Consider the following 25,674-nt stretch of genomic DNA (forward strand, 5'->3'; position numbering starts at 1 on the left):
TTTCTTTCTTTCTTTCTTTCTTTCTTTCTTTCTTTCTTTCTTTCTTTTATTATGCTTTAAGTTCTAGGGTACATGTGCACAATGTGCAGGTTTGTTACATATGTAGACATGTGCCATGTTCGTGTGCTGCACCCATTAACTCCTCATTTACGTTAGGTATATCTCCTAATGCTATCCCTCCCCCCTCCCCCCTCCCCACAGTAGGCCCTGGTGTGTGATGTTTCCCTTCCTGTGTCCAAGTGATCTCATTGTTCAATTTCCACCTGTGAGTGAGAACATGCGGTGTTTGCTTTTCTGTTCTTGCAATAGTTTGCTGAGAATGATGGTTTCCAGCTGCATGCATGTCCCTACAACGGACACAAACTCATCATTTTATATGGCTGCATAGTATTCCATGGTGTATGTGCCACATTTTCCTAATCCAGTCTGTCACTGATGGACATTTGGGTTGATTCCAAGTCTTTGCTATTGTGAATAGTGCTGCAATAAACATACATGTGCATGTGTCTTTATAGCACCATGATTTATAATCCTTTGGGTATTTAGCCAGTAATGGGGTGGCTGGGTCAAATGTTATTTCTAGTTCTAGATACTTGAGGAATCGCCACACTGTTTTCCACAATGGTTGAACTAGTTTACATTCCCACCAACAGTGTAAAAGTGTTCCTATTTCTCCATATCTTCTCCAGCACCTGTTGTTTCCTGACTTTTTAATGATTGCCATTCTAACTGGTGTGAGATGGTATCTCATTGTGGTTTTGATGTGCATTTCTCTAATGGCGAGTGATGATGAGCATTTTTTCATGTGTCCGTTGGCTGTATGGCAAAACCTGCAAACAACCTGAATGTTCCCCATGGGTGACTGATTAAACAAACTGATACATTCATCTTTATAATAGAATATTACTCTGCAATAAAAAAGAAACAAACTACTGATACAATAACTTTAATGTATATCAAGGGCATTATGCTTAGTAAAAAAGTGTCAGTCTCAAAAGATTGCAAACTGTATGATTCCATTTAGATAACACCCTCAAAATGACAAAAGTATAGTGACGAAGAATAGATTAGTGGTTTCCAGGAGACAGAAATAGAGTGAGGATTGAGAATATAAAGGTGCAGCACAAGGGATTTCTTTTGTGGTGATGGAACAGCTTCATATGTTGATTGTGGTAGAGGTTACATCTATCTATACATGGGATAAAAATGCATAGAACAGAGGCCGGGCATAGTGGTTCATGAGTGTAATCCCAGCACTTTGGGTGGTCAGCTAAGGCAGGAGGATTACTTGAGGCCAGGAGTTTAAGACCAGCCTGGGTAACTTAGTGAGACCCCCATCTCTATAAAAAAATATAAAAAAATAGCCAGACATAGTACCTGGCTATATAGTCCCAGCTACTTGGGAGGCTGAGATGGAAGGATCACCTGAGCCCAGGAGGTTGAGGCTGCATGAGCTGTGATTGCGCCACTGCACTCCAGTCTGGATGACAGAGGGAGACTATATCTCAAAAAGTTTTTTTAATACATAGAACTACACATACACACACACACACACACACACAGAGCCCACATCTTGTCAGTATTCTTTTTTCTTTTTTCTTTCCAACTTTTATTTTAGATTCAAGGGTTATATGTGCAGGGTTGTTTCATGGGTTGTTTCAGCTGATAATTTTGTCAGCTGATACGTAGTTTTTCAATCCTCCCACTCCTCCACCTTACCTGATAGATATTTTTTGTCACCCAATAGGTAGTTTTCGATCCTCCCACTCTCTACCCTCAACTAGGCCTCAGTGTCTGTTGTTCCCTTCTTTGTGTCCATGTGTACACAATGTTTAGCTCCCACTTGTAAGAACATGCAGTATTTGGTTTTCTGTTCCTGCATTAACTCACTTAGGATAATGGCCTGTAGCTCCATTCATGTTGCTGCTAAGGCCATTATCTCATTTTTTGTAGCTGCATATTATTGCGTGGTGTATATGTACCACATTTCCTTTATACAGTCCACCATTGGTAGTCATATAGGTTGATTGTATGTCTTTGCTATTGTGAATAATGCTGCAATGAACATACACGTGCATGTGTCTCTATGGTAGAATGATTTGTATTCCATTGGGTATATACTGAGTAATAGGATTGCTGGGACGAATGATAGTTCTGTTTTAAGTTATTTGAGAAATGTCTAGACTGCTTTCCACAGTGGCTGAACTAATTTACATTCCCACCAGCAATGTATAAGCATTCCCCTTTCTCTGCAATCTCGCCAGCTTCTGTTATTTTTTGACTTTTTAGTAATAGGTATTCTGACTGGTGTGTGATGGTATCTCATTGTCGTTTTGGTTTACATTTCCCTAATGATTAGTGATACTGAGCATTTTTTCATACGCTTGTTGGCTACTTGTATTAGTATGTCTTTCTTTGAGAAACGTCTGTTAACGTCTTTTGCCTACTTTTTAAATAGGGTTGTTTGTTTTTTGCTTGTTGATTTATTTGAGTTCCTTAAAGATTCTGGATATTAGACCTTAGTCAGATGCATAGTTTGCAAACATTTTCTCCTACCCTGTAGGTAGTTTACTCTGTTGATAGTTTCTTTTGCTGTGCAAAAGCTCTTTAGGTCAATTAAATTCGACTTGTCGATTTTTGTTTTTGTTGCAATTGCTTTTGGCATCTTCATCACAAAGTCTTTTCCTTGGCTGATGTCCAGAATGGTATTTCCTGGATTTTCTTCTAGAGTTTTTATAGTTTTTGGTCTTACATTTAAGTCTTTAATTCATCTTGAGTTGACTTTTGTATATGGTGAAAGGTAGGGGTCCAGTTTCAATCTTCTGCAAATGGCTAGCCAGTTATCCCAGCAGCGTTTATTGAATAGGGAGTCCTTTCCTCATTGCTTATTTTTATTGGCTTTTTTGAAGATCAGATGGTTGTACATGTACAGCTCTATTTCTGGGTTCTTTAATCTGTTCAAATTGGTCTATGTGTCTGTTTTTATACTGTTACCATGCTGTTGTGGTTACTGTAGCCTTGTAGTATAGTCTGAAGTCAGGTAGTGTGATGCCTCCAGCTTCATTCTTTTTGTTCAGGATCACTTTGGCTATTTGGGATCTTTTTGGGTTCCATATGAATTTTAGATTTTTTTTTCTAATTTTGTAAAAATGCATAAATTTTTTCTAATTTTGTAAAAGTGTTATTGGTAGGTTGATAGGAATAGCATTGAATGTGTAAATTGCTTTGGGCAGTATAGCTATTTTAATTTTGATTTTTTTCCTATCCATGAGCATGTAATGTTTTTCCATTTGTTTGTATCATCTCTGATTTATTTCAGCACTGTCTTGTAATTCTTGTTGCAGAGATCTTTCATTTCCCTGTTTAGTTGTATTCCTAGGTATTTTATGATTTTCATGACTATTGTGAATGGGACTGCATTCTTGATTTAACTCTCAGCTTGAATGTTGTTGGTATATATAAATGTATACTATTTGCGTACTGATTTTGTATCCTAAAACTTTGATGAAGTTGTTTAGCAGATGTAGGAGCCTCAGGCAGAGATTATGGGTTTCCTAGGCATAGTATCATATCATTTGCGAAGAGAGATGGTTTGACTTCCTCTTTCTCTATCTGGATGCCTTTTATTTTTTATTCTTTTCTGTTTCTCTGGTTAGGACTTCCAGGACTTACGTTGAATAAGAGTGGTGAGAGTGGGCATCCTTGTCTTGTACCAGTTTTCAAGGAGAATGTTTCCAGCTTTTGCCCATTCAGTATGATGTTGGCTGTAGGTTTGTTGTAGATAATGCTTACTATTTTGAGGTGTATACCTTCAATGCCTAGTTTTTTGAGAGTTTCAAACATGAAGGATGTTTAATTTTATCAAAAGTCTTTTCTGCATCTACTGAGATGATCATGTGGTTTTTGTTTTTAGTTTTGTTTATGTAATAAATAACATTTATTGATTTGCATATGTTGAACCAAACTTGCATCCCAGGAATAAAGCCTATTTGATCATGGTGGATTAGCTTTTTCATGTGCTGCTGGATTTGGTTTGCTAGTATTTTATGGAGGATTTTTGCATCTATGTTCATCAGGGATGTTGGTCTGAAGGTTTTTTTTGTTGTGTATCTGCCCGGTTTTAGTATGAGAATGATGCTGGCATCATAGAATGAATTGGAAAGGAGCCCCTCCTCCTTGTTTTTTGGAATAGTTTCAGTATCAGTTCTTCTTTATACATCTGGTAGAATTTGGCTGTGACTCCATCTGATCCAAGGCTTTTTTTCTGGTTGTTCGCTTTTTTATTACGATTCAATTTTGGAACTCATTATTGGTGTGTTCATGGTTTCAATGTATTTCTGGTTAGGCCAGGTGCAATGGCTCACACCTCTGATTTCCAGCACTTTGGGAGGTTGAGATGGGTGGATCACTTGAGCCCAGACATTTGAGACCAGCTTGGCCAAAATGGCGAAACCCTGTCTCTACTAAAAATACAAAAAAATTAGCCAGACACGGTGGTGTGTGCCTTTAATCCCAGCTACTTGTGATGTGAGGCAGGAGAATCACTTGAGCGCAGGAGCAGAGGTTGCAGTGATTCGAGATCATGCCACTGCATTCCAGTCTGGGTGACAGAGAGAGACTCTGTCTCAAAATAAATAAATAAATAAAATAAATACATAAATAAATAATAAAAATAATTTATTTATGGTTTAATCTTGGGCAGTTGTATATTCCTAGAAATTTATCCATTTCTTCTAGCTTTTCTAGTTTGTGAGCACAAAGGTGTTCATAATAGTCTCTGAGGGTTTTTGTATTTCTGTCGGGTTAGTAGTAATGTTCCTTTGTTTTCTGATTGTGTTTATTTTTATCTTCTTCCTTTTTAAAAATTAATCTAGCTAGCAGTGTATCAATGTTATTTATTCTTTCAAAGAGCCAGCTCTTGGTTTTGTTGATCTTTTGTGTGATTTTTTTTCATCTCCATTTTATTCTGTTCAGCTCTATTTTGGTTATTTCTTTTCTTCTGTTATATTTGGGATTGGTTGGCTTTTGCTTTTCAAATTCCTTCAAGTGTAATGTTAGGTTGTTAACTTAAGATGTAAGGTTTTTTTTTTTTTTTTTTTTTTGCGTGTCAGCATTTAGCAGTATAAACTTTCCTCTCAACACTACTTTTGCTGTGTCCCAGAGATTCTAATATGTCTATCTTTGTTTTCATTAGTTTCAAATAATGGCTTGGTTTCTACCTTTACTTCATTGTTTACTGAAATCATTAAGGAGCAGGTTGTTTAGCTTCCATGCAATTGTATGGTTTTGAGATATCTTCTTGGTATTGATTTATATTTTTATTGCGTTGTGTTCTGAGATTATGTTTGGTATGATTGTGGGTTTTTTAAATTTGTTGAGAATTGCTTTACGGTTAAGTATGTGGTCAATTTTAGAATATGTGCCATATACAGATGAAAAGAATGTATATTCTGTTTTTGTTGGGTGGAGTGTTCTGTAGATGTCTGTTAGGTTCATTTGGTCAAGTGTTAAGTTTAGGTCCCAAATATCTCGTTAGTATTCTGCCTCAGTGATCTGTCCCATATCATCAGTGGGGTGTTGGAAGTCTTCCTCTATTGTTGTGTCATTATCTAAGTCTCTTCATAAGTCTCTAAGAACTTGTTTTATGAATCTAGGTATTCCAGTATTGGGTGCACATATATTTAGGATAGTTAAGTCTTCTTGTTTGAACACTTTATTTTTATGTAATCCTATTCTTTTTACTTTTTGATTGTTTTTGGTTTAAAGTCATTTTTTTTCCAAAATAAAAACAACTCCTTTTCAGCATTCTTAAAATTTAAAATTTTACTTTCAAAGGAGTCAAGATGAAATGATTTAGATGCTTTGTCACTTATTTAGTCATCTTCACTGTTATCCAGAAGTAAATTTTAACTGTAAATTTTATTATAAGAAAGGGTTTTATCATTCTATATAGACCAAGAGGCCCAGGAGTATTTTAAAAGTGAATTTGTTATTCATATTATTACAGCTTGCAAACAATATTATTGTATGGGTAAGTTTCTAGAGTTACACTTAAGTAGTTGAGAAACAATATGATTTTTTAGTAATGTACAAAGACTTTTCAGGATTTTGTACTTGAGTATAATTTTTGGAGATTACATTTAATTTAATTTATTTATTTGTTCTTTTGAGGCAGAATCTCACTGTCACCCAGGCTAGAGTGCAGTGGTATTATCATGGCTCACTGCAGCCTCAATCTCCTGGGCTCAAGCAGTCCTGCCATCTCAGCCTCCTGAACAGCTGGTACTACAGGCATGCACCATCACACCTAGTTAACATTTTTTATTTCTTGTAGAGACATCATCTCACTGTTAACCATCGTCTCACTGTTACAATATTTTAGAATCAATTTTATAAACAGGGATGACAGAAAGTACCATAGCTCTAGAAACCTTAATTGAGGACATTTTCCATAGAGGAAAACCTGTATTTCCTTAAATAATATTACACCCTTTTAAACCTCTAGGTTTCCTTTACCACCAAATAGACTAGAAAGTAAATTTCCAACTTCACAAAATTCTTCAGTCAAAATAACACCAGCATACGTGCTATTATATAGTCTCCCTTCCTTTTGCTCTTTTTATCTGAAATCCACAGCATATGTCAGTAGATTATAATTTAATTAGGAGATTTAATAAAAGTTGTATCCACTCCCCTGATGCCACTTCCTTATGGAAAGTTTCATTTTAGCCCTTCCACAGAATAGTATGCTTGAATCTTATTCACAAAGGAAAACCATCTATTTTTATCTAGCATAGTAGATAATAAAGAAAACAAATTGGAATAATATGAAAGAAAAAGTGAAAACAAAGAACATTTTGCAACTTAAGATTGGCTCCAGACATGGATGAAAATTCAATGCTAATTCAGTTGTTTCTGCTATAAGCATTAGCATAAGATCTTTGAGCTGAAAAGCACTAGAAATTCAGTTCAAATTGCTGTATTATGGTGAGAAATGGGCACAGACTCTGAAGAAAAACAAAATTAAAAAAAAAAAACTTAAGAGTTAGATCCTGGTTTGACAAGGTCACTGGCTAGGTGATCTCTGGAAAATTATTTAATGTGTTTAATTTGTCTCACCATTTTACCTGTGCGAAAACTGACCCAGAGAAGTTAAAAGACTTTCTTTTTATTACAAGGTGGTTTTGCTGTAGCGTATAGAAAAAATATACATTTCTTTTTATTCTCAACTATTTGAAGACACTTTATATAATACTATAGCAGTAAAATGTCTGCCAAGAGGTTGCTCCTTTGTGATATTGAAATAATAGTGTGACTATGGCCTTATTCTCATATCTGACAAGAAATAATAATTTATTATATTTATTAAAATCATATTTGCTTTCACCATTAATTCTGATTAGGATTTTTATGCTGATATGAATAACTAAAATGATGATCTAAGTCAGTTGGGATAGGCTAAATTATGCTATAAAAATATCCTGCAATCTCAGTGGCTTAAACCCTTTTGTTTATGGCTCACAATTCATGTCCATCATGGATCATTGGGGTTTTGCTCGTCTGTTCATTGTATTAAGTAGTAACTTAGAAACCTCAGCTGATAGATCAGCCTTCATCTTGAACTTTTGCTTGCTGCATGTCAAGGAAAGGGTGAGCTCCAGAGGATATCCTCTTGGCAATTAAATACTCTAGTCTGGAAGTGACACACACATAATTTCTGTTCCCACCCCATTTCCAGAATTAATCACAGACATGGACTCACTCAATTAAAAGGAAGCCAGGTAGTGATATTCTACTCTTTCCTAAGAAGAGAGGGAGAACCAGTTATGACATGATATTACCATCACATGATTTATGAGGTATTATGGCCCTGTTTAGGACTGAAAAACTTTAAGAATAACTAATATGAAAACTTTTTGTGTAGACAAAAATGTTCTATAAAATGCCCAGCCTTGAAGAGATACTGTTGGTGATTAGTGACTTAAATGTAAGCTTTTTCAATATGGCATTGCTATTCTTACCTGACTGTAAGTTTTGGCAGGTATAAGTATTCTTTTCTATTGGTTTCCTTTTCACTTTCTGACATTTTTTTTTCTTTTTGCTTCCTAAAACTAGAGACAGATCCATAGCTTTCCTGATGTCTCTTACTACTCTGGACATTAATCGTTCTGACTGGCTCTTTTGGTTAGTTACTTTTGGCTAATCCACTTGATTCCCTAAGTAGTTACTCCCACATATTTGTTCTGTGTTGAAATTGTATCATTTTGTTATACAAAATAATAATATAATATCATATAGAGGATTTGAATGATATTGCTTGGAGAGAGAAATTGGGGTCAAAAATGACTATGGAGAAAAGAAATGAGGGAAATGGTGAAGATGGAGGTAGGCAAGAATATTTAGGCTAAGGTTCATTAGAAATGGCGAAATTAAATTGGTCATCTATTAGGATTAGAGACCAAGTTCCTAAACAGATAAGAATAAAGTGGCTTGTGCCAGAGCGATAAAATCATTGGTTTCTCTTTATCTGTTCCATTTATCTTGCTTGCAGACAATCTAGGTATTACTATTCATTATTTGACATCATGACATCAAGGTTCTTCTCTGATTATCCATCCTGGCAGAAACACCCAGGGATGGGATCTGAGCTCAATTCTCACATATTCAGTCCCTAGGAAGTGACTGCTATCACTAGCTTTCATCCAAGCAAGCCTAACAAGGATTTTTCCTATACAACAGGCCCCGAATTATGCTAGCCTCCCTCAAGATCTTATAAGAAAATTACCAAGAGACTAAAATATTCAGGGTTAAGACCTCCACCAATGAAAAATAAGTATTCTTTCATTTTCCTTTTCAATTACCATTAACTTTCCATGAAGGATACACTCTTTATTAGTGCTACATAAGATTTGCTTTGACCACTGGTTAAACACTTATATTTAAATGTTTCTTCAGAGTTAGACAAGTTAACAAAATAACATGAGTTTTCCTTTATTTTCAATTATTTTTTAATTACAAAAAGAATATGAGCTAAATGGAATTAAAATGAAATAAGCCAAATGGCTTAGACTAGCTTTTATATCCTTCCAAAACCTGTGAACCAAGACACAATATGACTACTTTTCTATTTCAACCTTTTATTTTTGGGATAAAGGATCATTCACCTACAATATAATATAAACTGTGCTGATAATATTTATTTGTATAGGTGGTTGAAGTTTGAAGAAGATGTGGAAGATGGAGGAGAAAGGTGGAGCAAGCCTTATGTGGCTACTCTTTCATTGCACAGCTTGTTTGAGTTGAGAAGTTGTATTCTGAATGGAACTGTGTTGCTGGACATGCATGCCAACACTTTAGAAGAAATTGCAGGTATATCTTTTCTCCCTTAGTCTATTTTATAGGTACAGCTACTTTTTTGTTATTCTCTTTTCCTTATAATTCAATATATATATGAACTTTGGAAAACTAATTCTCATAATCACTGTATGAGGCCTTAAAAGTCATTTTCTTTTACCCTGTTATTCGAGATAAAAGAAGTTGAATCTCAGAGAAATATGCTCTAGGTTGGCAGTGCCATTCTAGGACAAGAACCTAGATATCTTGATTCCCGTTCACCATTCATTTTCATTATTATATTTAGACTCTCACCATTAGAAAATTACAGGAAAAACCCTTAAAGCTAGATACTTATTTTCAATATCCAAACACATGAAATAACCAAATGAAGAAATTTCAATAAACAGAAAAATGTTGGTTTAGAATGGACACAGAAGAGTATGGCCATTTATTTTAAACTTAATTAAAACCCTTGAATTCCAGAGGAAGCCAAGTGATACAGTTAGGATTTGTTTTGTAATTCAATACTGCAACCTGATGAATGATTAGTATTAGAATTCAATGATGTCTTATAATACAGACAGCTATATTTAGGAAATGTTATTATTACAGAAATTGAGTCAAAGAACTCATGTATTTTTTGACCAGAAGACAAACATATTTTAGTAAAGACAAAATAATGCAAAAACACAGAAATTAGTTTTGAAAGAGTATAAATGAAATAATTGATGGAGGTTTTAAAAATACAAACAAAGAAAAGAGACAGTTTAAAAATTATTAGTTTGGGAAAAAATAAATTTGTTCCATATGATATGTATTTGTGAAGTGGCAAAACTTAGTATCTTAATTACATTATAGAAATGAAAAATAAACTATATGTGTGTTGTTATATATATAAGAGAATTATATATTAGAAAAATAACATATCTACTTTAATCTACAGAACAGCCCCATCAAATAGATGTCATTCTCATTTTCCAATCAGAAAATAGAAACTCTAAAATTGTCATGACCTAGATTTCACCCAGGGGACCCTGACTTTAAGCCCAGTGTCTTTTCTGTTACACTACAACTGCTGTCTGAAGAAAAAGAAATGTCTTGAAGTGAATGTCACCCAAATTTTGATGGCACATTTATCACCTTACAAATTATTGATTTAGTCATTGATGTTGATAGGCATTGCAGTATATATGAAAAGAACAGTAAGTACTAAAAGATACTTTGGCTTGATTTATTAAACAAAAATTCCAAAAAAACTAAAACACACACACAGGTGTGCGTGTACACACACACACACACACACACACACACACACACACACACTGCCCCAAACGGGAAAGATAAGCAATCCTCTTCTGTTTCATGTAACACCTGTAAAGAGATTATTCTTTAAATTACATAACTAGAGCCTAAAATACTTTATAAAGTTAAACATATATGTATAATTTTCAGAAGTATCCAGGCTACTGTAGCTGCACTAAATCAAGAGAAAATGGAAAAAATGATTAACTCAGAAATAAACAAACTCTCTAAGAATGCTGAAATAGTTAGCTATCCAGCTCAGTTTCTTAGCTTTACATTATATGGTCTTGCTAATACCCAATAAACATTTTTATATTTTAATTAGGAATGAAACAGCCGGGCTTTTCACAGTACTTTGAAGTATGGGAATCTCTTAAGTTTGTAATTATCTTTTTAATACTCAAACCTGGTTCTTAGTGTTATTATTGTTATCCTTATTTAATAAAGAAAGAAACTGAGATTTAAAAGGTTAGAGGCCTTGCTCTAAGGGGTTTATTTTCACTGCTTAAATTGATGATGGCGCTACCTTTGAAAATAGATTAACCCAAATACATTTTGAAATGGGAAATGAAACTGTCACATTCTACCACCTGGCAAAATTAGCCTCAGAACATACCCTTTATACCTTTACCAGTCTTCACATTTCTTAAGTTATGTAATTTCTAATGCTTTCCTCAGAAAGTTATTCCTATGAAGAAATTTTCTCCCAGTAATTTGACTAAAACACTGTTCATTTTATCACCTTAGTTCACTTTCATTGTCTAAAATTATGCGACTTTTTCCTAACTCTGTCCCTTTCCCAAGCTCAATTCTGTAGAATATATGAAGGTTAACTGGGTTAAATCTAGCCTTTTCAAGCAAATTACATTCTCTAAGTCTATCCTTACAGTGAAAGTAGTTCAGTTGATGTCTTGATACCCTAAATAGCTTTTTAGTATTCTTTCTGCTCTTCTAATTAGTGTGTCTCTTTCTGACTTTGAAGTAACCCAACCTGAATGTCCCATTTTTCAGTGCAGAGCAGCCTGTAAAATGACATTTAGAATATGTCAGTGGTTTAATGCTAACATCACAAAGAAAAATATGATTACAAATATCTCTGTTGGTCGTTATTACCTTAGGTTCCTTTACAATCATTACTGAGAAGAGATTTCCTCTCATTGATAACCATTAATTTGACTAAATTTAGAAGTTACTTATTTATCCCCTCAGTATAATCTCATTAAAATATTTTCTCTCCATAATTTGTAATTATATTCTTATTTTTTACTTACTCCTATTTTCATTTTATAAAAATTGAGCTGCGTTACTAAGCTTGTAATAAATAAGCATGCTTTCTGTTTTTAAGACTTCTAACTTTGTATTTTCACATAATTATGTTTTATTATCAAAGCAACTTATAAAGTAGGAAAGAAACTATTTCACCATAAACGGATAAATAGAAAGTTCTTTATCAAAGATAACCTTTGCAGAAATGGAAATAATTTTTTTATTAACCTATAATCATAATTTTGGGGGTATGAGGGTCTCACTATGTTGCCAAGGCTGGTCTTGAATTCCTGGGTTCAATCAGTCCACCTGTTTCAACTTCCCAAAGTGCTAGGATTACAGACATGAGTCACTGTGCCCAACCATAATTTCTGTTTTATTCTGTTTCATGATCATTTGTGGCCACAGTGATTAACAGTCAGCTCTGAAACTTTTTCCTCAACTCTTATTTATCATGATTTTTCTTTGTTAGCCATAATTCACATACATTAGTCACTAGTTTCAGTTTTACAAAAGCTAACTGTCACAGTTTACCTTTAAGGTTTCTAATCCCTAGTACTTTGTGAATGCACAGGCTTTGCGGTATTGATGTTTTTCAGACATTTCCTACTAGATGAATATGACCCAGATATTGTTTTGTAATGATCAAGGATTTTTATATCAATGTTCTGATATGTTTTTAACAGACTCGGGTAATTCCTTAAGATATTTTCATAGACTTAGTAGCAGAAAATCCCATTTGCATCTGGCAGGTCTGTCAAAAATTTCTGGTATAATTAAAGTAGGATTTTCTTTTGGCTAAAGTTAATTTAAAATATATCTATTTCCCAATGTTTCAGGAAACTCAATAAATTTAAACTTTATCCTTCAAAATATTACTTAACCTTTTCAAATCCAAAATTCTCCAGGTATATCTTCTTACCACAATTTACTCTGATATGGAGATTAATTATATTGAATATGCTTCTGAATTATATTCATATAAATTACAATGAATTTTATGGTCTATGTTAATCTCTTTGAAATTAAGCATTATAAAGATTAATGATGGAAATATCCTCTCTGCAGTGTATGTATACTTTAACCTAATTCTGTCAATGAGAGTTAGGAAGAAATTAAAACCAAACCAAAGTTAGTACCATGGACAGATTATCAATCATAGCTCCCAACTCATTTAAACAACCTTTGTTGTTTAAAATCTTTCATTGAAGGAAGAATCTACAGTTTGCTCCACTGAATGTAATCTGTAGATTTGGGAGTATGGGAATAACCATATATTTTTTAACATGCCTATACTGTGACAATCCTTGGTCTGAAAAGTAAATATTCTATTACAGTTTACACCTTTAGCACACACATCCCTGTTAGTGCTGGCAACCAAACCACAGAATTTAGGAATTTCATATCATATTCCCCCCCCCCCCACTCCCCCAATATATTTTACAGTTAAGAAAATGGGTTTTCAAAGCATTGATATGATGATCTTCAAAAAGACAGAGATTTATATAGAATCTGCAATATGTCATAGCCTCTAGGGGCTTTCATTCAAGATACGTTATGATAAAATAGTTACCTGATAGGATGAAAAACAATTTTTCATTTTTCTGAGGCCTTTTTCCACAAGTGCTGCTAGTTTTTCTTTTTTTCTTTTTCTTTTTTGAGACGAAGTCTTGCTCTGTCGTCGGGCTGGAGTGCAGTGGCGCGATCTCAGCTCCCTGCAACCTCCGCCTCCCGGGCTCAAGCGATTCTCCTGCCTCAGTCTCCCAAGTACTGGGGACTACAGGCATGTGCCACCATGCCCAGCTAATTTTTTTGTATTTTTAGTAGAGACAGGAACTCACCATGTTGGCCAGGATGGTCTCAAAGTGCTACTAGTTTTTCTAGAACCTGCTTAGTGTTAGCAGAGTATGAGAGTGTGACCTATTTGTCCTTCCTTTTTTCTTGCTTTTTTGCTTATCATCCAGATCCTGGGGCAGAATAGACTGTATTATGTAGGCATCATAGCCTGCTGAGATTGCAGGACTTCACTCTGGACCCAAAGTCATTATGGTTCATTATTCTTTCACACTTTTCAAGTTAATACTGATATATATTGTAGTGGTGAAAAGAACAATGTAAGTGATTACTAATTCAGATTCCTTTTGGTACCTAAATGTCACCCTAGTATGTTATATTCTTAAGCAAAATGAATAATTTTTTCCAGACAAGTAAGATATAATTTGATACAGTTATACTTTGGAGAAGTTTGCTGTGTATTTCTCTATAACTAATGAACAGATGAGTGTGTTTTTTAATATTTACTTTTCCTTACATAACTGTTTCAAATAAAAATCTTATCTTTGAATAACTGTGAAGATAGTGACCTATGGGTTTTGTAGTGTTTGAGCCTGTAAACATTGCGCTTTAATAGAAATTAAAAATCATAAACATATGCAGGGTTTATTATGTGATTACTTTTGATTCTGACCAGAATATTGAACTGGGAATTCATATCATGGCTTGTATTTGGAACTGCCTTACAATAATATCATATTGGTATTCTAATAACCTACTTTACAACTTCCATTATGAAAATTTATATACATTTTTCCATCTTAGCAAGGTTTCAGTGTAATGTCATATATGTTGACAATTTATTATTTCCTTTATTTCAGATTAACCCAGGGGTATTATAACTACTGATCTCCAAAGAACTGAAAAATAGATTTAAATATTATTCTATAGTATAATACATTTTCAGAATTGGAAGGGACCTTTGAGGTAATTATAGTGACTGACTTTCAAACATTCCAGGTATATATTATGGGTGACTTCCAAATATTCATTCTACCTCTTTCCATTGTAAACACAAAAATGATAGAGCACACTATATCCCATGTGCCAAATATGGCCGACTGCCTGATTTCATAGGGCATTTGAGCTAAGAATGGTGATTATATTTAAAATGGTTGAAAAATAATAAAAAAGAAGTTAATATGTTGTGATGTGAATATTATATGAAATTCAAGTTTCAGCATCCATAAAGAAGTTTCACTGGAGCATAACCAGGTTTATTTGTGTACATGTTGCCTATGGCTGCTTTCCTGCTACAAAGGCAAAATTCAGTATTTGTGACAGAGATCAGATGGCCTACAATGCCGAAAATATTTGTTATCTGGCTCAGGACAAAAAGAGCTTGATTATCTCTGGTTTAGAAAATTAACTCTAGATTGAAGTGCAGTTCTTGACTGTCAGTAATATGAATACCATCTCCTTTGCCAGTGATTGGGTTCAAGATGGGCAGGGCTATGTCAGTAAGACTTAGGATAATTTTTCCTGGCCAGGTGAAAAATAACTCATCTAAGAGAAAGTCACAGAAAATATATTTCTCACTGCATATGAACAAAAATATATATTTCCTTGTTGTGGCTGAAAGCCATCTTATGGCCATAAGGAAAGTCAGCCTGAGGTTAAAGCTTACCCTAGAGGAGGAGGAAGCTAACAAAATCACAGAGAAGCAGAATTAGAGCCAACCTAACTTTGATCTTTCTATTATGTGAGCCAATAAAATTGTTTTAAGTAGTTTAATTTAGGTTTTCTGCTATTGTCTCTAATTGATAACTGTTTGTCAATTGTCTCTAATTGTCCCAGCTTTGTCTCTAATTGATAAACTGTTATAAAATATGAATATATTGAAACCACCACAAATTTCAAACCAGGAACCATAATCTACGTAATGAAAATTGCAAAGAAAATCCTGTTCTGGGAAATATTTACTGATAGCCTCAATATTCCAATCAGTGCATCAGGTGCCTTATGCCAGTCTTGGCACCAACATGTGATATAGATATTATTATTTCCATTTTATAAATAAGGACACTGAGGTTATTCAACTTTGCAAAGTCATCTAGCTAGAATGTCATAAAGTGGTCCAAATCTGTCCCTTAGTTCATTTCTGCTTCACACTGAAGGAAAATAGTGTTGGTAAGGGAGCATTCTGCTAACTTTGAAACCTTTATTGTACTCAAAAAGGCAGTGGAAGGCAGCTCATTGCGATCTGCTTTACATAAGATGTTAATGCCTAAAAAACAATTAGAGTTAATATTTGGTAATCAGAAAGCAGACTGATTACACAAGCATTCACTGATGTGATCTTTATATCACTAAGAAACTTAAAATACCTTTGCTTATCTACTTGACTGACGTTTTTGACACTATGTATGGTAAATAATCTGCTTAATTATAGACTTCTGAAATCTCACCTTCCAGTCTTTGTTTTGCAGGTATAGAATATCTTTTTAATCTCACATTCTCAAGGGTGTGTGTTTCCAGGAAAGTTTGAGAAAAGGCTGATTTTCTATCCATATGAAACAGAATTGTTTACTTTCCAAATTCAGTAACTATATCACTTCATAGGCCTCTTTGCATCAGATTTTCACAGATAGACTTCTGTTCACTTAATGAGGAAACAAGGAAATTAGTCTGTAGTGGAAAATGGGAAAAATATTAAAATACAAGTATAAAACCAATTTCCAAATTCAAACACATTATGAATTGTGAATTCAAACACATTATGAATTTTCATATTATCTCTACAGCTATTCCACCCATCAGTGTGAATAATGAAGAAATAAAGAACTTTCTTCTCAATGCAACTATTCCCCTTTGAAAAATAATACTTCATAAGAATTATATATTTAAAATAGAATGATTTATAATGAAAATTTGCCCAAATCGTTCTTGTGCAACATTTCTACAATGGAACATAAATTTCCATTTATAACACCATGCTTAGGAATTTTTTTAAAGAAGTTATTTCTATTTCAAGATGACTAATATTGTTTAGGGCTTGCATATTTGGACTCAGTGATTCATGGCTGGCACATGTTCGAGAGGAAAGCTGTATTCATCTTATTCCGGCCTTTTCTCTTCAGATATGGTTCTTGACCAACAAGTGAGCTCAGGTCAGCTGAATGAAGATGTACGCCACAGGGTCCATGAGGCATTGATGAAACAACATCATCATCAGAATCAGAAAAAACTCACCAACAGGATTCCCATTGTTCGTTCCTTTGCTGATATTGGCAAGAAACAGTCAGAACCAAATTCCATGGACAAAAATGGTAAATGTTTGTTTATTGTGCTCTTTATGTCTACTATAGGTCTCTGACATATCAAAGTCTTCTGAATATTTTAAAACTTGTTTTATTTGAAAATGATTTTTTGAAATTCAGATTATTGTAGAATTCTTTTTACATGAGGATATAGTCTTATTATCAAGCATCAAATTGTAAAAAAGAACTTAAGTTTCCTGAAAGGTTCAGGAAAAAATACAAAGAAAACTAATATTTAATAAAAAAAAAAAAAAAAACTTTTAGATTTGGCTGCAGAAAACTTAAACAGAGCATCTGTGGCATAACAAATAAGGTCCTAGTCTCTGTCCTGTAGCTTAAAAATGTAATGCGGGGCTTTAACTTATGCCATAGATGGTGTTTTCATTTAAAGGAATCATGATCATTATCTAGTGTTTGTGGAAAAAAGATGTTGGTTTCATGTTGCTCATAGTTAACAAATTCCATTAGAGAAAATGATTGAAAAGACCAGCCAGTGCATTGCTTGTGACTTACATACATTATGGCTGATTCCGGTTCAAGGGCTCATTGCTGTTTGTAATGTGGCATCTTCAACGTCCATGGAGCCACCCCACTGACCGTCTTCATACACCAATATAAATGACCACCATTGTTTCCTAGCAATCTTGACTTTCTATGATTTATGCTTCGGACTCTTTTATCTTTCCTATATTTTTTGTTCTCTCCTGGCATTTATTTAACCCCTGATCATTTGCACTAAGGAAGTTGCTTAGGAATCTCCTATTGTCATCCATCCTTTCTATTAGTCTCATGAAAGAAAATGAAGTTACCATGAAGATGATATGAATTTGTTAAACTTCTATCAGCTTAAAAGTTTCCAGTTCTAAAAGATAAAAATTAATGAAAAGTATTTTCAAATGCTTTACTGGAAAGACTGATTTCCACAAATGGATGAAAGCACATGTAGTGACAGCATGAAATATCATGTAATCTCACCCTATTTTCAAAAGCTTCAGAGATGCCTTAAATAAAATGTATGAAAATTAGTTTCCTCCAGATTTGCTTCATATTAATCAGTTTCCATACTACTGAATCAAATATACATAAAAAAGTAGAATAAATGCTTTATTAAATAGATAAAGATGATTAGATGTAATTTTGTCTCAGCGCATAGAACCAGTTCTTAATGACAAAATCATTTTTGAAATACTCATTTGATTTTGGGGACTTTTCGGTGACTGCATATAAGTCATTTTTGTTACATAAAAGAGTCTATAGTTGTGCACACATTAAGTTCAATAAAATTATTATGAATACTTTATAGTAAATACCAACTTGTGTTTGTAGAGTCCACTGAAACTTCTGAGGAGGTATAACTTGCTTTGAATCAAATCATATATTTAAAACATATTTTATTCTAAATCACAATTTGCTTTAAAATAAGTGATACATAAGATAACAAAACAAGGCTTTTGTATTCTAAGAGATGTATAACAAATGCTGTGCTTTTGTTATAATGCTAGTATTTATTTGGTATGGCAATGTTAAAACAGAGTCAGTTATTTACTAATTTTGGCTATGGGCTTATGTCTACATGATTCCAAAAACTTTGTTAAAATATACCCAAGAATTAACTTCTAAGAATGCATGCAGATTTTATAAAAATGAACTTTTGCCTTCATAACTTTTGCTAGAAATCAGATAATAAGATATATGTCTTTAAGAAAGAGGTATGTTTCTTCAAAGAGGCAAGGATCTTGCATTTTGAACTAGTTAAAACTTATACCTTAAATTTCACTGGAGATAATGTTTACTCTAACAATAATTTCATGGCTTTTTTTTTTTGAGGTAAGAGGCTATAGAATTTATTGGATCAATGATTTATTGTAATATGCAGATCTAGGCACACTGTTTGTTACTGCTTTAAACTTCTATTAAACATAAGAGGAGATGGTAGAATTTTAACTGTGAATTACAAATCTACATATAGTCACAAGGTTTTCTGAGAGCCTGCTTTTTGTCTTATTTAAGAAACGGTTTAGTTTTCCCGAAAACCAGAATCTGAGTGATTCTGAAGTGATTCTGTCACCATCTGTACAATCAGCCTTTATCTGAACACATACAAATCTTTTTGAGGCATACGTAAGGGCAATAAAAACTTGGAAACATTTCTAATAAGATTCATATACCCAATTAAGTATTGTTGTAGAATATGCTGTCAGAAGTGGTTTTCTAAGCCTAAGCTTATAACACCTCCTTATGACTCTGTTTTGCTTCCTCACACACTTTGCATAATTATGTGTGTTGAGAATTCTGAAAATATGTATAGACTTCACCAATTTAGAAATAAATCTCCTACCCAAAAATGAAAAAAGTATGAAAGACCTTTACTGCTGAGGTTCTCAATCTACTTATGAACTCTAAGGCCTGACAAACTCTAGATATATAAACAAATTGAAATTAATAGCCATAAATATAAATTGGACATTCTGTTCTAAATATGCAATCTAGATTTAAATTTTTGTGCAATACTTCAGAGAGATGCAAAAGGATTTCAAAACATCAAAAAAGTAAAGGTAATACTATTAATTTTTTAAAATCCTTAGTAAAATCCATTATGCAAAAAGATGGACTTTTTAAGAAAAGATTATAGAATAGAAATTAAATAGGGCAAAGATTTTTCCAGACACTTTAAAACAGAACACATTTTCCTCCCTAAGCATAGCGGTAGAAATAAGTCCCCGTTTCTTGTTTAATGTGCTGAAATTGTCTCAAAAACAAACGGAAGCTTATGTAGATAAGCCTGAAAGAGTCATATAGAATAAAGTTTCTACTTCCTTAATTGACTTGTGTCTTGAGCATATTACCTTGTTAGTACTCTCTGGGGTTAAACATTCAGACACTGTATTTCAAATGGGGTCTTCCCTGTTTTATAGATTAGATTAATAAAATAATGCATTTCCTTGCTCTTCTCCTTCCCAAGTCTACCATTCTTTGTCCATTCCTTTTTTAGTGATTTGTGATAATTTGTCAGTCTCATCTCAAAACACACTAGTTAACTTTCCTTGGTATTCCACATTCTCTTCAGGGCTAATGTGAAGGATGCTATGGATTCACCATGCATTTTTAATGCCACCATGCTGTGTTTAACTTTCACTTTTCATTAAGCATCAAAACTGTGAGAATTAAATGTCTGATTTTGATGTTTCAATAAAAAGTGACAGTTACATTTGGCAAAACAACAGCAAAAATAATAGAAAAATAATATCTACTTTGACATTAGCACCCTGAAAAGGGTATGGATGGTAAAACAGTCAAGATAAATATATTGAAAATATTAAAATAGTTATTTGGACTAGGAAGATTTTCTAAAACTAAAAATAAGACTTTTGTGTTAAGTGATCTAGAAGGCAAAATTTATCAGTATCTGTATATATCATTTAGGTCATGTATTCAATTACCTTTTGAGACACTGGGATTATAAATCTATTATAAAATATTATTATCCTTATGATAATTTTTATATGTTTGAAGATAATTTGGAATTATTAGTTTCGTTAAGTATAGGTTGTCTTTATTCTGCTCTGTCCTTTACTAATAATTTCTAACTCTGTTTGTTTTCCTTCACATATCTTTTGTCTCTCGTAATCTGAATACTTTCCAGTTGTACCTTTTATTTAGGATCTCAAAAGGAGTTACAGTGCAGAAAGTCTCTAACTACTGTTCAATGCCATAGTTTACTGAAAAACAGTTAGACTTGGGAGGATGGGACATAAAGTTCACTCTTTAGGCCTGGGTAGATTTCAGCCCTTAAAGCAATGTACACATATATATTGTGTATAATATTTATTTATACTTTTGGAAATCGGATCTATTACATTATAGTTACTTCTTTTACAAATGCTATACTTTTAATTTTCAGATGCATGTTGTCTTTATGTATTTAGATATTATGTCTTTCGTATTAGATATTAAGAAATGCTTTCTTGCTTTTTTAATACAATGGTCTCATAAATAAGATATTCAAGGTTTAAAATTTATCCCTCATAATGTTCTAACTTTGAAGAAAAAATAAAGCTAGAATAATAAGTCTTAAGATTGCTTGAGAGAAACTTATTAAAACATTTGCATATATTAAATAATTAAACATTGTTTAATAAATATGATATTTTCTACTCTTCCAAGAAAATCAAGATGACATTGTTGACACAACTGATGGGCCTGCCCAGAGGCTATATTGTCATTACAGTTTTGGAATGTCAAGACTAGATCTTAAGAGCGAACATAATTCTAGTATGATGTGTTTGGATTTGTTATTTCTTATATTGCATTAATTATTTTCAGGCACACTAATTTTTCTCCAAGTTTAATTGTTTGCATACTTTTCATGTTGTTGAAGTGTAGCTCACCTAATCAGCATTTTCTAAATATTTAGCCCTTCTTTCTTTATGTTTTCTATTCCCATGAATAAATGTATTGTTACACATGTATGTAACTTTGTCATTCATCTTTATATTTCTTTATTTTGCTCTGTCTTATGTCTGTCTCTAACAGGCTCATCTCATCTCTGTACTCCCTCATCTCCTACCCTTTGGGTACTCTAAATGCGTTGAAGGTTTCTGAGGTAGTGTAAACCAGCTTGGTCTCTAGGTTAATAGTAATGTACCTCCATGTCTTCATCCCAGTTTCCTTCTAGTGCACGTAATTTACAGTGGATTAAGCAGTAGAAAATAATGATACATTTATGCAATATATTCTATTGATATGAATTTGGCCAAATATAAATTTAAAAGTTGCTAAGCTGCTGTTTTTTAATACATATGTGCATACTTTACTTAAAGAAGAAGAGAACTATAGCTAAAGACAAATGAGTTAATATAATACTCAACGGGGTTTTTGAGAATGTACCTTTTTTTCCCCAATAATGAGGTGCTTTAATAATACTGCTATTACTTAAAGTCATAAAATAGTACATTTGATGTAATCTCATGTTCCTTCCCTACAACTTTATGATAAAGAAAATGACTTTGCCAGTCTCATAATACACTTAGTGAAAAATATATGGTGTAACAAGCAGAAAAACAGCTTCATTTTTCTAGTTAGTATTTACTCAAAATACTCTCAGTTTTCTCCTATGCTAGCCCCATATCTATTATAATTTGCCCTAGAAAAATACATGGTCTATAATCATTTTTATCTGACACATATGATCCCTCCATGAAGGCTCAGAGGAAAAAAATGAATTCATAACTCAAGGAAAAGTAATTCAAACAGGTGCTAATATGAATACTATATAATATATATCTTAATTGATAAGATGTCAAATATTAGAAATTTTGATTTAAAGTGAAGAACTCTTGAGCTTAACAGGTCAGAAAAATGTATTTAATAAATAGCAAAGAAGATATTAGGTTTCTCAGATGTTTCCATTTACATTTAAATAGTCACAGATACCAGTTAACCTTAGTGATATCCAATTTTCATCAGTTTTTAAATAACTTACCCTGAATATAATACGATTACTCAATTAATGTCTTTTGTCATAGTCATCTTCGTGCCTCAAAATTATGTATGTATTATAAAAACAGAAATAATTAAACATTGCAGTGACATTCATTTATAGCAAATAATATGGGCAGTGATCAGTGGACAAAGATAATATAAAGAAACAGGTAAAAAGCATTTGTTTGTAAGTACTGTGGTGTAGCACTTTAAAAAATTACTGTATACAATTAACATTCATAAAGCTTTCACACATATATGAGTGCTAAATCCTAACCTTACACTAATTTTTTCCGTGAGGGGAAAATATCCTAGCAAATTCTTTGTTATTCTATTAGGAAAATATTCACTTCTGGCTGAAGATAGATCTGTACCTGAAAATTGTCATTCTGTGAACCACTATTGCCTTAGACATCAGCAAGAAAATAAGAGATGCCCTTCCAAAATATGAATTTATTGATTCTTCTTATGTAATAGCATTTCAGTTAATGAAATTAATTTTGAAATTTAATCCATCATTTTCTTCTGAAAGGTGGTAATAATTGGCATAAACTAATTGGCATAAAGAAAAATATATGTAAACAGTGATTACAATTGATGATAGAACTATAAAATTATTTTCAATTTATGAGGTTTCAATTAGTTCTATGTACTATAATTCATGCATGAATATTAGTTTTATATATACAGCAAATAAAATGTTAAACTTTTTAAAAGACTTCTATTTTTTCAAAATAACCCAAATCAAACTTGTTAGGTTAATTTTTAAATAGTATCTGTTCATTGTTCAATATACTACCAAGTTGTGAAAACTGCCTTGAGGATATGCACATTTAAAGTGTATTGTTTCAACTTTAGCAAATTAACTTACATTTTTGGAAATAATAGACAAGAAATAATAACAAGATTTGAAATACTATTTAAACTTTGCAGGACTTTTGATGTGATTAAATATATTTAACTATGAATATTAACTCCTATTATTTAACTACTGCTCTGAAATATAAAAGATATACAATTTTTGGTCTTTTTGTCTGTCATAGGCTAGTTTTCATGACTTTTTATATTAATATACATTCTATAGACATATCTAGAATCTAGGACTAGCAAGAAGTTTACTGTCATCTGATGTGTCTCCTGCTAGTTAAACTCTCAACTAGGTCATTATCAACATCAATTAAAATATTTATAAAAAATAATTTCTAAATCCCTTGTTCATTATCAATCTTATAAAGTAATATTTTATAAAATTGTTCTTATTTTAGAACAAGAGTAGCATACAACAATAAATCTCAAAATGTATTACTTATTATAATTATTACATAAATATTAGTTATTAATTACTGTAATTATTTACAAGGAGAAATACAAGTGTTAATATTTTAAATATACTGCCTGAGCTGAAGGTAATTTATGAAATGCTCTACTTAAAGTATACAAATGAAAACATAACGTATTCAATTTGTTCAAATTTTAAGTTCCACATATTTTCTATCCAATTCAAAATTTAATCTCTTCAAAGTTAATGACTTTGCACTGGGTTGACTTTTGTTTTGTATGTGTTTGGTGATAGACCTAAATAATTGTTCTTCCGTGTAGATTTATACCACATGAAATGATGTATTATAAGAAAGCAGATATATGTGTATTTAATTTATCTATGACTTGAATTTCACCACTCAATTTTACAGAACATTCAATAAATTTAATTTTAAATATATCTAATGTTCTAACTCTTTAAAATATGGAGAAATGATGTGAAACTGGTGATTGAAGACATCTGTTAGTAGCACAAATGCATTATGTAAAAGGTTTTTTTAAAACTACAGTTATTATTTTGAGAATGGTAAATTGAATGGCTGCTAATGAACAGTTCACAGTCATAGCTGCACATTGCGGTTAGAAATGGGAGAATGAAAATAATTTATGTAGCTTGTATGACATTTATCTGAAGTTTATGTATTTACCTAGAATATGCTATAATCAGAATTTGTGAACATGGTTTGAGGTGAACTTATTTTAAAAAGTCATTTTATTTTCATCTTCTCCAAATACATTATTTTACATTTTTTAATGAAAGTAGTGCAATCCTTAAATTCTAGAAGAATATTAAGCCTATTACTTTCTGGCATTATAACAACTTTAAACTGTACAATTATTGCTATTAATAAATGACCCCTGCTTGAGAGGCTTACTAGTCTAAAAAGCAAACTTATAGTAATTTTTGAAAGTAAATAATTAGTATTTTTAACCCCAGTTGTTAATTTCTAGGTAACAAAGAATAAGTGGACTTTCGGGAGAGAATTTAAAGGAAAGGGTTTTTGTGGGGGTTTTTGCATTTGCAGTGGGAGCTTAGAGAAGTTCAGACAGAGACCAAAGTGATCCGAGATGACACCAAAGGTGAATTTAGAATAAAGTTGGGATTCAGGTAGGTAGAGAGAAGAGCCAGGCAGAGAGTGTGTTTCTAACATCTACAATTGATGTGAATAAAAGCACTATTTTGAGTCTTTGAGTTATTATCATAAATATGTGCAAGGCTTCAAATTTGAATTGTCATTATTCATTTCACAGAAAAAAAAACAATAATTTAATTTTCATTGCATTGCTATGAACAAATTTAATATGATTTACTGCAAACAATGTTTCATATTTAGTGAATAATGGAATTTAACCCTTTCTAGTCATTGCCACACTCCCAGTGCTACTATCCACTGAACTCTCATCATCTTCCCTATAATAGGGAAAATAACTACAAGATAATTATGTTTTAGTTTAGTGTTAATGCAAAACTAATACAATTCAAGTTTTTATCTTTTCTCATATCACCAGCTAATATCAATATGCTTATATAATAGAATAATCAGAGGCATAAAATCATATCCATAGTGTTCATACTGTGTGAAATAAAGGTATATCTAACCGAACCCCTTATATAGACTGTAAGAGTTATGGCCAAAGAACTTTTTTTCATTGGTTTGGCTTTTTAGATGCAATAAAACCTAAAAATATACTGTGTATTTTTCAGATAAATATCCGTCGTTTTTAATGCTTTACATTTTAAATTCTTCAAGCTGAGCTTAAATCTTAACAGATGTCTATCTTGTCTTTTTATATATACCATTAGTTTTGGTTGAAATCTAGAAATCAATGATACTTCAAAATCCTGGTAACATTTACATATTTTTGTATATAATCC

General features: G+C 32.5%; 1 protein-coding gene across 16 annotated transcripts in view; it reads left to right on the forward strand.

The window, feature by feature from the left end:
• The window catches only part of SLC4A10 (solute carrier family 4 member 10), a 392,709-nt gene that overhangs the window by 249,789 nt on the left and 117,246 nt on the right, over nucleotides 1–25,674 (forward strand). For 14 of the 16 annotated variants that reach the window (XM_023217347.1, XM_023217351.1, XM_023217349.2 and 11 more), the window contains 2 exons: nucleotides 9,209–9,369; nucleotides 16,818–17,006. In XM_023217347.1, coding sequence (XP_023073115.1) covers nucleotides 9,209–9,369; nucleotides 16,818–17,006 — 350 coding nt within the window. Of the gene's footprint in view, nucleotides 1–9,208; nucleotides 9,370–14,558; nucleotides 14,665–16,817; nucleotides 17,007–25,674 lie in introns of those variants that run through there. The other 2 variants (XM_023217355.2, XM_023217354.1) reach the window with 2 other exon arrangements.

This window comes from Piliocolobus tephrosceles, chromosome 11 (assembly GCF_002776525.5).
Source record: "Piliocolobus tephrosceles isolate RC106 chromosome 11, ASM277652v3, whole genome shotgun sequence".
In the NCBI taxonomy this organism is placed as follows: domain Eukaryota; kingdom Metazoa; phylum Chordata; class Mammalia; order Primates; family Cercopithecidae; genus Piliocolobus; species Piliocolobus tephrosceles.